Here is a 17,360-nt window from a genome sequence, read left to right as displayed (position 1 = left end):
AAGTCTTTCGTGTCAACATGATCCATAGAAAAATTATTTTATCTAAATGTATTCAAAATACGACGCTAATAAACTTTTCCCTTGATAGTTATATATTTCTTTTAGTGTTAATAGGCTTGTACATTTGTATATTTGTATTTTTTTTAGTAGTTGTTTAGATCTTTTACTGTAATCTTTAGTTAGGGCTCGAGTGATGCCTTAATTTAAAATTGTAAATACTTTTTTATTATTTTTTATGAAATTCATACTTGAAAAAAAAAAATATACCCTAAAATGTATACTCTCCACTATTTCAAGTATTGTGATCAAAGATTGAACATGAAGTTAATTTAAAAAAGAAAAAAGAAAAAGAAATGGCAAAGTCTCTAATCTAAGAACAAATTGAAATCAAGGGCAGGCACTTTCCGGGAAAATTGGCAAAGAATCAATAAAATATTTTGTTTGTTCCTAATTCTATACAAGTGTGTTGAGTGAGATTCATGGCACAGAGTAAACATTCAAGTCCGTAGGATCAAAGAGCACAGCAGCCATGGCAGCAAAGCTGGCCATCTGGATCCCATCTTGAATCCAGCCTCCTTGGCCGCCGCCGCCGCCGCCGTGTTGGTGGTGACCGGAGTTGGACGGCGGAGGGTGGTAATACACCCGAGCAGTCTGAGGGCAGTGAGATTGAAACCTTGCTGCAATCCTCACCCCTGCGTCCAAAATCTCCAAGTACTTCGCCATGGATGAACTCCAAAACTTGCAGAGGCAAGAGATCGTGAAAATAATGAATTAATTACCAGATGGGATTGGGTCTCCGGGAAAGAGGGATTGGGTCTCTGGGAAAGAGGGATTGGGTCTCTTGGGCTTCTCTCTCTCCCTCTCTCTCTCTATACACACACACACACACATATATATATATACCCATTTGGGTTGTCCTTAACCTTAATTTCCTCTGTGTTTCTTCTTGATTTCTCCTAGGTTTTGACTTTTTCCCCAGCTGCTTCCTCGTGCCTTTGAAACTCTCTCTCGCTTACGTCCTTTGACTGAGCCAGTCAAGTCAACATTTGTTGGTGAGAGATTGATTAAAAATGGCTTCTGGAGATGCACCAGCAGTGAGGCAGCAACCACTCCTTGAACCCTATCTTATTAAATTAAAAACTTCTTTCACCTTTTAATATTGTTCTTCAACGTTTTTACCGTGGCAATAATACTTACTATTTTATTATTATATATATTATTATTTTTAATATTTAAATAATTTTATTAATTCGAAATACAAATGGGACAAATTATATCAAATGATACATGGTTAAATGGCATCTTAATTATAAAAAAAAATTGACTCTTTTTTATTAAGATTTATAATTATTGTTATCTAAATATAAAGTGCACAAGATAATTTGTCTTGAGTTTCTAGTCTCCTAAAAGTCTACAAAATTTTTGAAAGGCAGAATTATTGTTGAAAGACAGCAATAAGGCTAGAAGACAAGTCGTCCACGTCAAGGTAGGGTCATGGTGCACAATGTTGCCCTTCCAGGAGTCCTATCCACGCAACGTAAAAGTGAGATGTACGGGGAGAGTAGCTTAATAGTCGTTTTTCGAAAATCCACTCTAAATGTGTATAAACTGTGACTGTATCTAGATTAGCCATAAAAAAAAAAAAAAACTATTAGTCTCCATAAAAGAGTGTAAAAAAATAAAAAAATTATAATTTAAGTGGATTTTTAATCTTACCTTGATCAAAAGAATCACTTTTTATTTATAAAAGTCAAAATTAATATTGGAGGAGTTTCTCCGTCTTTCAAATCATCTGTTTCAAATTTTTGAATAAAGATATCAAAGATACGTTTGACACATTTTTAAACTCGAAAAAAGTTTCCAAGGGGGTTTTATGGGGGAACAATTTTGTCAAAAAGGTCTCTCAAAATTCTCTCTACTTCTTTCTCTTAAACCTATTTTGATTAGATTCACTTTCTCCAACACAGCAATAATTTACTCCTTTTTATTATAAATAAACGCAATGAGTTATTGAACTCAAATCCGCCTCTAATTCATGCATAATTTATAATAATACTTTTAAAAGTTGCGCGTATTCAGTAAACTATTCTTTTACAAATTTCCATTTTTAGGGCTTTTTGACTTCCAACTTGGAAAGGAAAGGATGGCCGGGTCGAAACCCGTCCAAGCTTCCTGGTCAAAGGTGTCGGGCGGGGCTAACCCTTCACACGTGCTCTCAGTGGCTTATATAAAATTTATTATAAGATTCAATTGATTAAGCATTCACTATAGGTTAGTTTTTCTTTTTAAACACTTTTATGGTTGATTTTTGTATTAAATTAATTCTAATACTTTAGTTAAATTGCTAGAACACCCATTTCATCAATAATGATTCTAATTAAAAAAGATTAAAGTAAATTTTAATATAATCACTTTTTGATTAAAAAATAAAAACTAAAAAAACCTTTTGTAATTTATCTGAATTTGACCACCGAAAGCTAGATGAGTTTCGGTTGCTTGTTAAGTTTTAACTGGAACTCAGAGGAAAAAAAAAGAAAATAAGATAATAAATTGGACGAGAAGGATGACATGTGCAGTGAACCTTCTTTTAATTAGTTAGTTAGTTTTTTTTTTTAAATGATGCTCGATGTTTTCGTTATTCAGTTTCACGATTTTAATAGAGGATGTAAATTAAGGAATCGCAGCAATCAATATTCAAACGCTGGCACACCACAAACGTGAGAGTGAAAAGCCTTTTTTCATGCTCGCCCTAACCACTAGGTTAGTTTGTTTGTTTGTTAAGATGAAATGGTAGTATAGGGGGATTGTTATGTTGTCCACGTCAAATAACATATTATCGTTCGATACGAGTTTACAAGGTAGAATAAAGGGAAGGGGTGTGTGTGGGTCCAACTCCCACCCTCAACCCTACCCCTGCTCTTCTCAATTTGCCCACATTGTCCGACGCGAGTAATAGAAAATTTTTTAATAGTGTAATAATGAGTAGTATTTTTATAAGTATAATTCTATGCATTGTAGTGAATAATTGTTTCCATATTTATTTTCTCTTTTTAACATGTAAGATTACCATAACTAATTAAAAAATATCATAAAAAAAAGAAAAGAATTAAAAACTCAGGCTGAGTTCTTTTTACTATTTTCAAGTTATTTTTAGTTTTCGATTTTCTAAAATAATAAAAATGTGTTCTTTTTGTTGTTTTTAAAAATACATTTTTGAAAACAAAAATAAATTTTAAAAAAAAACTCAAAATAACAAAAAATTATTTTTAAATGTTTTCATCCAAAACAAATTTTAAACTCAAAACATATTTATTTATTTATTTATTTATTTATTTATTTATTTATGTTTTATTATTATAATGAGAAAAAATATTACAAAATTTATTAACTAAATATATATATTTTTAATAATATATTTAAATTAAATATTTCTAATTTACTGAATAATCAAATTTATTGAATAAAATATTATTAAATTTTTTTAAAAAAAATTCAAAGAGAATGCATTTTTTAATTTTCTGTTTTGAGAAATAGTTTTTCAAAATGACAAAAAAAACACGTTATTTATTTTTTAAAAGCATACTACTAAAATAAAAAATTTAAAATAAATTCAAAATTAAAAAGTAAAGGAAAGACGGCCTCAATTTTTGTCTAGTTTACTATTCTCCCTTCTTCAACTATGTTTCTTTTTTTGTTTTGTTTTTTTATCCATATCAAAGGGGAACTGCAATAGCAACGATGACGACGATGAGAAATTGAAGGTGAGTTGGTCTTCGACGGCAAAACAGATTTGACGAAGGAGTTGTTAGTTAGTAAATTTGACAGAGGAGTCAGTCAAAAATGGCAACAGATCTAACTGAGAAGTTGAGCCAATGGCGCACTCGTGTTAGTCCTCCTCGACTACGAGAGATTTGACAGAGGAGTGAGTTGGAGACTAAGGCAAAGGTCGGAGGTTCTCGATGGGATAGCTGGTGGCCGAGCATAAAGTCCGAAAGAAAGTCCGACGACTCAACAACAACGACGACTAGACTAGTCTTCTTTTTCATCTCCCCTTTCCCCCTCTTTCTCTCTCTCTCTCCATTACTGGGTTCCAATTAAAACTTCAGCAAGCAAGCAAGCAAACGAAACCCAGTCCAGCTATTGAATCCAGATACGTTTGGCAAGATTTTTTTATTTTTTATTTTTTTAGTTTTAGTTTTGAATCCAGATAATCTTAAAATGTAGATATGTAAAAAGAATTTATTTTTTTATTATTTTTTAATTTTTTATTTTATTATTTATTTATTATAATAAAAAAATTAATTAAAATAATAAATAAAAAAAACACCTTCCATGGCCGCGGCAATGAGTTGTGTGTGTGTGTGTGTATGGCAGCCGCGGTCATGAGCTCTGTGTTTGTGTGTGTAAATATATATATATATATATACATGTGTGTGAGTTTGTGTGTTTCTCTATATATATATATATTTGTGTGTGTATGTGTGTGTATTCGGGGAGGGGGGAGAGAGAGGGGGTTGGCTGCCATTGTTGACTCATCTTGCAACCATCGCACAGAAAAAAAAAAAAGTGTATGGGTCGGTCGCCATGATCGACATGATGACCGACCCAATAATGACGTGTACATATATATGTATGTGTTTGTGTATATATATGATGCGGGGGAGAAAGAGAGAATGAATTATGAGAGATAAATTAGATATTTTAAAATTATTAAAAATTTTGATAAGATGTGAACTGTAAAAAACAATTTTACCGCTGTGGATAGAATTTCCACCAACATTATCATCTCAAATGGCTTGAAAGACAATACATTATTATAAAAGACTGCACCTCACCTCGCGCCTTGGATTTTGGATTTTGGATTTTGTATTTTATTTAACAAAAAAAATTAATAACAATATAAAATTATGGTTTTGTAATCTTAAAACCATGAATTCAACTTATTAAAGTGGGTTTTTTTGGTTTTATGTAAAGAGAATTGAGGGAAAAAAAAAAAAATTGTACACAGAGATCGTTCATCGGGTCTCAATAAACAATTGAGCACTTAGAATATTAAAAGTGATAAAGAGCAATCTCATAGAATGTTAATAATCACTGCACTTTTGTTCTGGAAGTATCAAGCATTTTCTTAACATCAGCTACAATCATTTTCCTTTTATGACAATTAAAGTCTTTGTATATATATATATAAAGGCCACTTTCCTCTCTTCTCACAAAACAGATAAACAGTAAAAATGCTAAAAGTGACTAGAGCAACCTCCTGAGATGCTAATAATATCTTTACTTGGGAATAAAAAGTAAAAAATTTGCACTTTATTCTTCAATTACCAGGCGTTTTCCACACACTAGGAAAGTCTTATTCCTTGGTGATAGTGTTATGTCAAGGATGTTAAAGTGTAATTCTTGATTCATGAAAAGATATCCTTTCTTCTATGATGATTAGGAAATGTTGACAAAATGGATAGAAGAGCAAAACTATACATGCTCGGTTAGAAAATGGTCAATGAACTGTATTTATACTCACACTCATAGCCTGTCGGTAAATGTCCCTGCTGCAGATTGAAGGATAATCCCTGGTGGTCTAGCTTGCTACTGTTCATGCTATCTGCACCAGATAAAATGCAATAATTACACTTTGACATACATTTCACAAATATGTTGTAGAATTAATTAATATAATAATAATCCAAAACTACAAGTTTTTACATTAAATGTCATCAGGGAATAATGTTACTTCTTGGCTCCAATTTTCTTGAAATTTTAGTCATCTCTTAAAGATTCATATCCATGTAGAGAGGCTGAAAAATCATATTGGATAATTAGTTACATTACCATGTAAATATAGGGGTCACCACGACCGCCTTTCCCTGACCTCTTAATCTCCTCCTCCTTTAACAACCTGCAAGCAAAGATCAAAGCTCACCACCAAAACAATTCAACAGAATCACCAAGATTATGCAAAATTTATCTAATTCTTCACAAATATTTTTACCCCATTGGTTATGCTTCTTTGAGTTGGGATGTGCGGCTGGTGAGAGAAGAAAATAAAGAAGACTTTTCCACGATAATATATTCATCTCCCCAAAACAGAGGACATAAAGTTATTAATTTTAGCAATTTTTCATGAATAATATATATGTATGTTACACGGAAACGAAAACAGAAATGGAAAACGTTTTCGATAAGAAACGGAAATGTGAAAACAAACATTCTTTTAAAAAAATAAGTATAAATAAGGTGCGAAACAGAAATAGAAAACGTTTTCGAAACGAAAAAATGACTCCTATAAAGTGTTTCCGTGTAACATAAAATAATATTGACCCTATAATAAAGATTCAAATTGAAACAACTTACTATTTTCTATAACTATTTTGTGTTGAATTCATATACTTTAACTATTGTAAAATACTCTCATAATATTATTTCGCACATAAGTATCAAATGTGTATTGTATTACCTAAATACTTATCAAATGTTAATATACGACTTAGCTAAAAATGAAATGTTGTTAATATATGTTTAAATATATCTTTTGTGTTTTCATTTAATATTTTTATTAAGATTTAGAAACATTTGGCAAGCATGTAGTATACATTTGTATAGCTTAGCATCTGAAATAGATGACGAGTTCAGATGAAGTTGCTTCTAATGTAAAGCAATAGGACCTTTAGATTTCTCCTTCAGAAGTTGGTAAGTATAAAACACTAGATTCATTGTTAATATAGTTTTCCATAAAACTATCTAATCTTTGCTTTCAATCACATAAAAAAAATAATAATTATTAGTTTTGTGTGTATATAAAAAACATTATATTTTATCTAAAAATGAGAGAGAGAGGAGAGAGAAAGAGAGAGCTCACATTCTCAAGGCTTTGCTGGTGTCAGGGCTGTCTCCAAGAAGCTGACGAATCCTCACTTCAGAGGCACAACCCTCAGACAAGAGCCTCATGATGGCATCGGCTCGGCGGCCCATCCTAGCCGAGCCGGTTGGCGGTTTCCTTTTCAAACCTCGAGCCGAAGGTTGCTTCCCAGCTCCGCTTCCAGGGCTGGAAACAGCGCCGGAGCTACTCGACAGACACGAAGAAGCCTCCGTCGACTTCGATTCAGATGCTGATGAAAATTCCACACTCTTCAAGCAGGAGAAATTTTTCTTGTCGGAGTTCAGTAAGTTCTTCGAACGACTTTTTCTCACGACCTGCCATTCTCGTGTATTCAAACTCTTACCACAGATTCAAATGGTTTTAACGTGCAGTCGAAATGTTAATTAGAATCAATTTGATTCATCATCGATTTCTACAGAAATTGAATCCCTCAAGTTCTGACATCATTCTTAAATTCAGAACATAATACATTAGGCATTAGCTCGGAAATGAAATCAAGATGACGGAGCAAGAGATAGCAATAGCATATGGTTCAATACCAAATTCAAGACCAATCTCAATATCAGCCAAATTGAAATAAGTAATATTAATATCAACAACAGAAACTGCAGAGAGAGAGAGAGAGAGATTGAATACAAACAGAGTAATATAGATAATTATGTCAATCAAGCAGATAATGAATGACCAACACGATCAAGGTGTCTTCAATAGTAGCATAGCAAACTACAAACGCTGAAAATTCTTCCAAGTAAACAAAATTATAATGAGTCTCGTTGAGCTCATTCTCAACGGAAACTCAAATTTCAAAAAGCAATGCATTCAAATAATCAGCGAACTAATTGTAATCGCAAATTTAACAGCTACCAACGCATACCAGCTCATCAATCAAAATTCCAAGGCTTACAGCGGCACAAAACATACTAATCCTGACTCTATTAATCACATTTAGCTCTGTTCATCAATTCTCAACAGCAAAAATTGAATTTCAAATTGGACAGAGCTTCAACTCATGATACGGTCACAACCAAATGCAAACAATTCGTAGCCATGATTCAATGGAAAGTGATATCACCTTGAGCTTCTCGTGGCAACGACCAACGACGGTGGCGATCCGAAGTGGACAATGAGCCGGAGCCTTAGCAGACGAACCTTCACCGCTGCTGGTAACAGACGAATTAGAACGCGATTTGGAGTTGCTGACCGCCAAGCTCTGCTCCGAACAAACATTCTTGCTTTCACTGCTCCAAAATTAAGAAATCAAACAGAAATTACAATCAGCAGTCACAGATCAAAATTTGAGACGAATTGAGTTGGAATTTCCACAGAATTTTCACACTGGAGGAGAGGTGGTGGTGGCGAGGAGGAGAAGAGCCGAAGCAACTGTGGACTCGAGCGGACTTGGAAACGCTTCCATTGATTCCGAAAACACTTTCAGAAAAGGCGGGACGATGCACAATGGACTAAACTATTTGAATTTTGGTTGGTTTTTCTGAAGAGCCAGCAATCAAATTCATGTCTCTGTCTCTCTCTTTCTCTCACGCCATCAACGACTGTGTTACGCTTTGTAAACTTAGGGCCTGTTTGGCTAAGCGTTTTGCATTGCAGCTTAGCTCAGTTTTAAGTGATGTAAAACTTTTAAGTTGGATAACTTTTAAACTTTAAACTCATAACGTATTTGTATAAATATATTTTTAAATTATTAATTAATAATTATGTATTTGATTTAAAAAATTTAATAAATTATTAGAACTTAATAAAAAACAAAAATAAACATGTTAAATAATATAAAATTTTATTATTAAATATTGATAAATTACACATGATGAAGGATTTTCGGAAGTGGTAGCCACACGTTCCCTTCTTGCCTCTCTGAATGTACCTGCAATGGAGACGGGGCTTGCTCCCCCCGGTCGATCTCCGATGATTAAGTTAGTTTTTGATCTAGGGTTCCTTGTCCCCTTTTAAACTATGTTAATTGATGGAAAGATCAGGAGAATCTCTCACCTTCTTCGCTTACCTTTTCTCGGGATAGGGATCATGAGGGATCTTCGGGATCTTCCTCCCGCCTTCTTCGGGACTTTCCCGATAAGGGTTTCGCGATAGCCTCCGCCTCCGAGGAGTTCGGGATAACTGTTGCCTCCGTGATCTTCGGTGGGATAGCCTGTTCCTGAGATCTCGGGGGTTTCTCTATTGAGTGCTTATCTGATTGACGTGGCAATGCCTATCTGCTGTGTATCTTTTGACTGCTGTTAGGTATTCGTCTCGGCGTAATTATGGGACCGAGGGCGTTCCCCTCATCACTTGCCCCCCTACTCCTTGAGCTCTTCGGTTTGAAGGGCCCGAGGAGTAGTAAGGCCCCTGAGGCTCTTCACTTTAACTCCCCCTTTTTTTTTTGGTGTCTGGCAGACGCGAAAATCAATCGGTTTTGACGGCGGTATCCCTTCCCTATGCGCTGTCCGAGGCCGTTTCGTCTTTCGAGTTCTGTCAGTGCGGGGTGATCAATGCTCATTATTGCTCGTCCTTTGGTCTCTTATCCCCGCAGTTTAATCTTTTAAAATGGGAACCCTTAAGTCCCTCTACTTCTCTTTTCGTGCGACTTTCCTTCAGTTTTAGCTTTTCTTGTGCCCGCAAGTGTTTTCCTCCTCTTTCGCCTCTCTTTCTCCTAGCTTTTTGCCATGGCGATAATCGGTTCTGGAAGGTTTAATCCCGCTGGTGCAGAGCTTATTGAGTGGGAAAAACATCCTGCTGCGTCGATTCCATGTCAATGGATGAGCCAAGCAGAATGTCAACAGTTTAGAGAAAAGTACAACGTCCCCGAAGAGTGGGAGGTAGAGTTCAACAGCCATCTACGAGCATGTCATCCCGTCGCCGGCCGCCTTTGCATTTATAAGTGTGCTTTTGACAGGGGCTTTCGGCTCCCTCCCCGGAGAAGAGTGATGACCCTACTTCAACATCTTACTATCGCTCCCGCCCAACTGTCTCCCTTCGGATGGCGATACTTGATGGGGTTCCTCCTTATTTGTCATTCTGGCAAGATTGAGCCAACTGGAGACCTCTTCGACTATTTCTTCACAACCAACCGCGACCCCGGAGGGTGGATCTCCATCTCCCCTCGGATCGTGAAAGATAGCCGTCTTCTCGCCTGCAAGGGATACTCTAATCTTGAGATTTCTGCTTCGACTCTCATGCAATCCGGCGGGTCGAAAGATTCTGATGATTGGAAGGAGCGTTTTGTCTTCGTCCGCCCCAGGCCATCCGGCTCTTCTCAAGAGATCTGGTCTGTCAGTAATGAGTGGACTCTGGACACTAAGCATAAGCGTCCGAGTGTCGAGACCATTGAAGATTTCGCCTGCCGACTTATGAAGAACAGTCGGAACTGGGAAGAAGGATGGCTCTCCAATCCCAGCCTTTCCCAAGCGGGTTTGGACGGCGAGAACTGTGAGCTCTTTTTCCTTCATCTTCTTCTTTTTCTCTCTCTTTTTCCTTTGTCTGTATTTGATTTTCGTTGTTGTCTCTTTCTTAGATGAAGAGGTCTGGGAAATATCTTATTCTGCTATCACCAAAGGAATGATTTTGGACTTCCCTGGGAGTAAAGGCCCTTCGGCACCTTCCGGCAGCCAGAGGGTGTTGGAGAGGACTGCGCCTTCCGAGCGAATTCCAAAGAGCAAGAAGAGTAACAAGAAGAGCTCATTACCGTCCAGGTCGCGAAAGGCGGTGGAGGAAGACCCCGGGACCTTCCAAGAGGCTTCCAAGGGGAGCATGGCTGGGGGTTCGGGGGACCCATCTTCCCCGCTTCTCCTTTCTCAAACCAGAGGCTCTCCGACCGCCCGGCGAGAAGCCTCCACCATGCCTGCGCGTTTGCCGATCTCTCCCGAAAACGATTCGGCGACCATCGCTCAGGTGCTTGCTGTAGCTCGCGCAGAGGCCCAGAAAAGGCAAACCATGGCAGGTACGGAGTCCAGTGCTACGCCTCCCAGCGTCCCTATCAGTTCGATTTTTAAACGAATTTTAACGCCATTGGCACCAGCGGGGCGTTCGGAGCTGACGGGAGAGGCTTCGCTGGAGGAGGCTTCGGTGTTGTCGGCGAAGGAGATTTTAGCGCGCCGAACGAAGCGTCGCAGGGTGGAAACCGCCTCCCCAGCTGCTGCTCCCTCCGAGCCTTCGGCTCCTGAAGCCACCAATGCTCCTTCAACGGCTTTAGTCTTACCGGAGACTCTACGAACTCCGAACGAGATCGACTATTGCGCTGAAATTCTAAGGGTGCGACCGTACTCCTTCTTCTTTTGTCTTTTCGCTTTTTCTGTGCGAGTAAGTCTTAATCTGTACTCTGCTTTTACTTCCTCAGAACCTTACGGAGTTCCAAGGTTTGGTCTCTCGACGAGAGTCCGAACTTCAAACTCGGATCATCTCCCTGGAGTCTGAAGTGGAAAGGCTTCGAGGGTTGGAATCTCTTTCTTCCCAACTGTCGGGTTTCGAGCATCGTGTTCATATTTTAACCAAGTCTGTGGAGCTGGCGCAAGAAGATGCCCGACTTGCCAACGAAGCCGAAGCTCAAGCTCGGGAGGATTTGGAGTTGGTTCAGAAGAACATGCTTGAGGCTAACCAGGCCAATTCCCGACTTGGGGAGGAGCTGGATTCCATTAAGGTTGTTAATCGCCAGCTTCAGGAGGATATAAAAAGACTCACTCTAGAGCTGAAGGAGGCCAAGAAGGGACAGGTCGAAGCGTTGGAGTCTTATTCCCGGTGCAAAGAAGACCTTCGTACTGCTCATGCCCAACTTCAATCTGCCCTCAAGGATGCCCAAGTGGCTTTTCAGAATGGTCGAGAGGATTTCCGAAGCTCTGAAGCTTATGCCGCAGAATTAGAAGGAGTTCTTCGGGGTGGGTTTGAGCATATGAGAAAACTCATCAAAGAGCGCTTCCCGAACTTGGATGTAGACTCCATCCCCTTCGATGTTGTCGCCGCCTTGTCTTCTTTAGAGTAGTCATTTTTTGTATTAAAACCTGTTGTCGTAATAATAAAAGTGTTGGGATCAGGCTTGATTCTTCCCTTTTTTTTTTTTTTTTTTTTTTTTACCCTTCCTGCTCATCGCAAGACTTGGTCTTCGTCGCTTGCTCAAAAGGAAAAGGGTTCGGCCTCCGGCCCCCCAAGGATCGCGCCTGATCCTCGCAATCTTAAGCCTTTCGAGGATTCGGGACCCTCCAAGGATCACATCTGATCTTTTGCTTTTGCTGGAGGTTCGGGCCTCCCAGGATCATATTTGATCCTTTGTTTTTGTCGGGATCATATTTGATCCCTTGTTTTTGTCGGGGGTTCGGGCCCCCCGAGGATCATATCTGATCCTTTGCTTTTGTCGGGGGTTCGGGCCCCCCGAGGATCATATCTGATCCTTTGTTTTTGCTGGAGGTTCGGGCCTCCTAGGATCATATTTGATCCTTTGCTTTTGTCGGGGGTTCGGGCCCCCCGAGGATCATATCTGATCCTTTGTTTTTGTCGGGGGTTCGGGCCCCCCGAGGATCATATTTGATCCTTTGTTTTAGTTGAGGGGTCTAGCCCCGTTGAAGGTATGTCAATTCTTTCCCTTCGCACTGATGTGCCTTCCCGGATCTTTGGAAATGATGAGATTTTACGCATAGGAGAAAAAATGAATTTATTCCTGGATAGCATACGTAAAGCAATAAAAAAGAAAAGGTGCCAAGACATATAATGTAAAATTATTACTAACAGATTGATGAAGATAAAAGAGCTATCATTGATAGAACTTCCTCAAGTTCTGCACGTTCCATGCATTTTTCACCGATGTACCTCCGAGGGTCTGTATTTTGTATGCCCCCGGGCTGAGGACTTCTGTTACCTTGTAAGGACCTTCCCAATTTGGTGTTAACTTATCTGTTTCTCGGGCTCCCTGAACGTCTGCTCGCCTTAGTACCAAATCTCCTGGTAGAAAGTTTCGTGCTCTTACTCGTCGATTGTAGTATCTCTCTATGCGCTGATTATAAGCAGCTTGTCGAATCTTCGCCTGGTCACGAAATTCATCAAGGAAATCTAGGTTGTCCCTCAAACTCTGCTCATTGGATTCAGGGTCGAATAGCTCTACTCGTAGCGTAGGTACTCCAATTTCAACTGGGATTAATGCTTCCGAGCCGTAGCATAGACTGAAAGGAGTCTCTCCCGTGGAGACCTTCGCCGTAGTCCGGTAAGACCACAGAATGCTCGATAGTTCTTCTACCCAGCTACCCTTCGCCTTATCTACTCTTGTTTTTAACCCACGCAACAGAGTTCTGTTAGCGAGTTCGATTTGGCCATTAGCCTGGGGGTGAGCTACCGAGGTGAATTGTTGCTTGATTCCCAACTCCTGGCACCATTCCCGAACGGATCGATCAGAAAATTGAGTGCCGTTGTCTGAGATCAGCACCCGAGAAATTCCGAAGTGACAGACTACATTCTTCCATAGAAACTGTTTCACCCGGCGAGAAGTAATAGAGGCCACTGCTTCAGCTTCAACCCACTTTGTGAAGTAATCTATAGCGGCCATGATGTACTTGACCTGTCCAGCTGCTGGGGGAAAAGGTCCCAGGATGTCTATACCCCATTGGGCGAAGGGGCATGGTGTGGCGAGATGAGTTAGCGCGACTGCCGGCACATGGACCAAGTTAGACGTTTTCTGGCACCGGTCGCAAGTTCTAACCCGCTGTTCGGAATCTCGTACCATTGTTGGCCAATAATATCCCTGTCGTAGGGCCTTTTGACTAAGCGCCCGAGCCCCGATGTGGTTTCCACATATTCCTTCATGAATTTCCCGTAGGATGTAGTCTGCATCGCGAGGTCGGATACACTTGAGCAGCGGTTGTGAAAAAGACCTTCTGTATAGTTCCCCCCCGACTATCACGAAATTTCGGGCTTTTCGTTTGACCTCCCGTGCCTCCGAGTCGTCTTCCGGAAGCTTTTCCTCTCTTAAATATGACAACAGGGGGTCCATCCAGCTAGGCTCGTCATTGATACAAAATTGGTCTGCGGCTTCTTCGATACTCTTTTGCGGAAGAGATTCGATCCGAATTTCCTGAGAGCTTGTAGGGAAAGAGGAAGAGGCGATTCGGGACAGCAAGTCCGCCTCTGTATTCATGGCTCGAGGGACGTATTCCACCTTTACGTGTTGGAAACGCGCCATTAGTTCTTTGGCTAGGGTCAAGTATTGCGCCATGTGACTTTCTCGGGCTTCATATTCTCCATTCACCTGCTGCACCACTAAGTTAGAATCTGAACTCACCTCGACGTTTTGAGCCCCCAACTGTTCAGCCAACCTCAGCCCAGCCAATAAAGCCTCATATTCTGCTTCGTTGTTAGATGCTCGGAATTCAAAATGTAGCGCGTAAGGCCATATTTGCCCTTCGGGACTCTTTATCATTAATCCTGCCCCACCGCCGCCCGAGGTCGAGCTTCCGTCTACCGCCACTAACCATGGTTTCTGGTTTTCTTCGGGACCTTCGGGAGCTCCTATCCCTTCGGCGATGAAGTCTGCTAGCGACTGCGCCTTAATGGCCGGTCGCGGCCTATACTCAATGTCGAAGGCGGTGAGCTCTACTGCCCACTTCAACATCCGGCCTGAAAGCTCTGGCTTGCTAAGAACCTGCTTCAAGGGTTGGTTAGTAAGCACTATAATCGTATGAGCTTGAAAGTAGGGTCGGAGTTTCCTCGCCGATGTTATTAAGGCGAACGCCAGTTTTTCCATAGGAAGATACCGAACCTCGGCTCCCGATAATCGTTTACTCGCATAATAAACGGGCCTCTGGATCCTATTTTCTTCTCGGATCAACACCGAGCTGACGGCCTCGTTGGCCACCGCCAGATATATGTATAATGGTTCTCCGGGCTTCGGTTTGGTAAGAACCGGAGGCGTGGCTAGGTGCTCCTTAAGCTTTTCGAAAGCTCGCTGGCATTCAGAATTCCATTCGAAGTTGTTTGCTTTCGATAAGACCTTGTAGAAAGGAAGGCCTTTTTCTGCCAAACGAGAAAGGAATCTGCCCAAGGCTGTCATCCTACCCGTAAGGCTCTGTACCTCTTTCACATTCCTCGGGGCCGGCATATCCATGATAGCTTTGACCTTCGCAGGGTTTACCTCGATCCCTCGGTGGTGTACTATGTAGCCTAGGAACTTTCCTGCAGAAACGCCGAAAGCACATTTGACAGGATTAAGTTTCATATGGAACTTACGAAGGGTTTTGAAGCATTCCTCCAGGTCCTCCGGATGACATTCGGCTACCATACTTTTTACCAGCATGTCGTCGACGTAAGCCTCCATATTTCTCCCGAGTTGTTGGTGAAAAAGCTTATTTACCAGGCGCTGGTAAGTGGCTCCTGCGTTCTTTAATCCGAAAGGCATTACGGTGTAGCAGTAGGTTGCCTTGTTGGTGATGAATGCTGTTTTCTCCTGGTCCTCTGGGTGCAATGGAATCTGGTGATATCCCTGAAAAGCATCTAGGAAACTCATGAGCGAACATCCAGCAGTTCCATCAATTAGGGCGTCAATCCTCGGGAGTGGGTAGCTATCTTTTGGGCAGGCTTTGTTAAGATCGGTGAAATCGATGCAAAGTCTCCACTTGCTCTGCCCTTTGGGAACCAGCACAACATTCGCTAGCCAATCTGGATAATCCACCTCCCGAATGTGGCGCGCAGCTGCTAACTTTGCGATCTCCTCCTCGATCGCCCTTGCCCTATCAGGAGCGAAGCTTCGTTTTTTCTGTCTGACAGGCTGAAAGCCTGATCGGACCCCCAGCCTGTGTGTCATTACCTCTGGATTTACTCCTGGCATATCCCGGGCTGTCCACGCGAAGATATCTGCATATTGTCTAAGGAGTGATATTATTTGACTCCTTAGCGGATCTTTTAACTCCATACTTACCCTTACACATCGACTTGGGCAATTTTCTTCCAGAGGTACTTCTTCCAATTCATCCACCGGCTCCGCTGTTTTGGGATCTTCAGGTCCTTCTAGTAGAAAACTGACCTCCTTCGGGGGGTCAGCATCCTTCTGCAACCCTGCTTCTTTACTCTTCGCCATGCCTATAGAGGCCATGTAACATTCACGGGCTAAGCGCAAATCTCCCCGCACTTCGCCCGTCCCCCTATCCGTGGGAAACTTCATCATCATATGATACGTGCTTGGGATGGCTCGAAGGGCATTGAGACCCGATCTTCCCAGAATCATGTTGTAAGCCGAAGGCACGTCTGCTACCAGGATATCTAGCATAACACGAGAAGTTCGGGAACCTCTCCCTACCGTCAACGGGAGTTGAATAATCCCTTCTGAATATACGGCTTCACCATCAAATCCCACCAAAGGGACCCTCGCTGCCCTTAGCTGTGTCATTTCATACCCCATGCCTAAGAAGGCTTGCCGATACAAGATTTCTGAAGAGCTTCCTGGATCCACAAGGATCCGCCGAAGTTCCCACTTCCCGAGTTCAGCTGTTATTACCAGTGGGTCATTTTGAGTCGGGTACCCCGGGAGGTCGCTATCTGAAAAAGAGATTGGATCCACGTTCCTCGATCTTTTCAGCCGGGTCGTATTACTTTTTTCGTCCTTCATGACTGGGACCTCCCCCGCCGCGAGTGTGTGGAATATCGGAGGCTGAGGATGATCATCTTCTCTTCGATGTGATCTCTCCCGCTGGGCCCGATTTCGATCCTCCGCGCGGTCTCTCTTGGGGGGGCTTCTTGATCGCGACCGTCGATCCTTTCTCCCCTGAGAATCACCTGTTTTTGCCACGTAGCTCCTCAGAAAACCCCGATTGATAAGTTCCTGAATCTCCTCCTTTAATTGGTGACACTCTTCCGTGTCATGACCATGATCTCGGTGGAATCGGCAATATTTACTTCTGTTCCTTTTGTCAGATGGTGCCTTCATCGGTCGAGGCTTTTTCAAGTAATCTTTTCCCTCAATAGTAGCGAGGATTTCTGCCCTCGGGGCGTTCAGAGGAGTGAAACCCGCCGAATCCCACCGAGGGCGATGCTTTTCTCTTCGGTCGTCACTCCTCCTTTCCTCGGGATGCTTCTTTTTATCCTTCTTCTCCACATGCTCCGCCCTCTTAGCCTGCATGACCTCTTCGGCATTTATGTACTTCGTGGCCCGGCCCAATATGTCCGTGAACGCGCTGGGAGGCGTTTTGGCTAATGATTGGGCGAAAGGGCCGGGCCTCAGGGCGTTCTGGAATGCCACCATAGCAACATTGTGGTCAAAGTTCTCGATGCTCAGGGCTTCCATATTAAATCGTGAAACGAAATCCTTCAAGGGCTCTCCTTGGTTCTGCTTCATACTCACCAAGGCCATGGTGGACCTTCGGTGTCTTCGGAGAGGTGCAAAGTGCGCCAGAAAGCTGCTCCGGAGTTGCGCAAAACTTATGATGGAATGATGAGCCAGGTTTGAGTACCACGCCCGTGCGTGCCCCTCCAGAGTGGCCAAGAAAACTCTACACCACATCGC

General features: G+C 41.5%; 2 protein-coding genes across 2 annotated transcripts; both read right to left on the bottom strand.

Moving 5' to 3' along the window:
- Positions 1 to 413: 413 nt before the first annotated feature.
- Positions 414 to 860, bottom strand: LOC127789124 (uncharacterized). The gene has a single exon (XM_052317912.1). It carries the CDS (start codon positions 721 to 723, stop codon positions 478 to 480), a length of 246 nt encoding a protein of 81 aa, XP_052173872.1. The 5' UTR covers positions 724 to 860; the 3' UTR covers positions 414 to 477.
- A 4,736-nt stretch (positions 861 to 5,596) lies between these two features.
- On the bottom strand, positions 5,597 to 8,354 carry LOC127788223 (uncharacterized). Its single transcript, XM_052316334.1, has 5 exons — positions 8,215 to 8,354; positions 7,953 to 8,118; positions 6,860 to 7,194; positions 5,833 to 5,899; positions 5,597 to 5,605 (listed from the first exon to the last, which is right to left on the bottom strand). Exons 1-5 carry the CDS (start codon positions 8,292 to 8,294, stop codon positions 5,597 to 5,599), a joined length of 657 nt encoding a protein of 218 aa, XP_052172294.1. The 5' UTR covers positions 8,295 to 8,354.
- Between the last annotated feature and the right edge of the window lie 9,006 nt (positions 8,355 to 17,360).

Source organism: Diospyros lotus, chromosome 13 (assembly GCF_014633365.1).
Source record: "Diospyros lotus cultivar Yz01 chromosome 13, ASM1463336v1, whole genome shotgun sequence".
In the NCBI taxonomy this organism is placed as follows: Eukaryota; Viridiplantae; Streptophyta; class Magnoliopsida; order Ericales; family Ebenaceae; genus Diospyros; species Diospyros lotus.
Note: the sequence above shows the minus strand (reverse complement) of the source record. Positions and strands in the feature narration are given on the sequence as shown.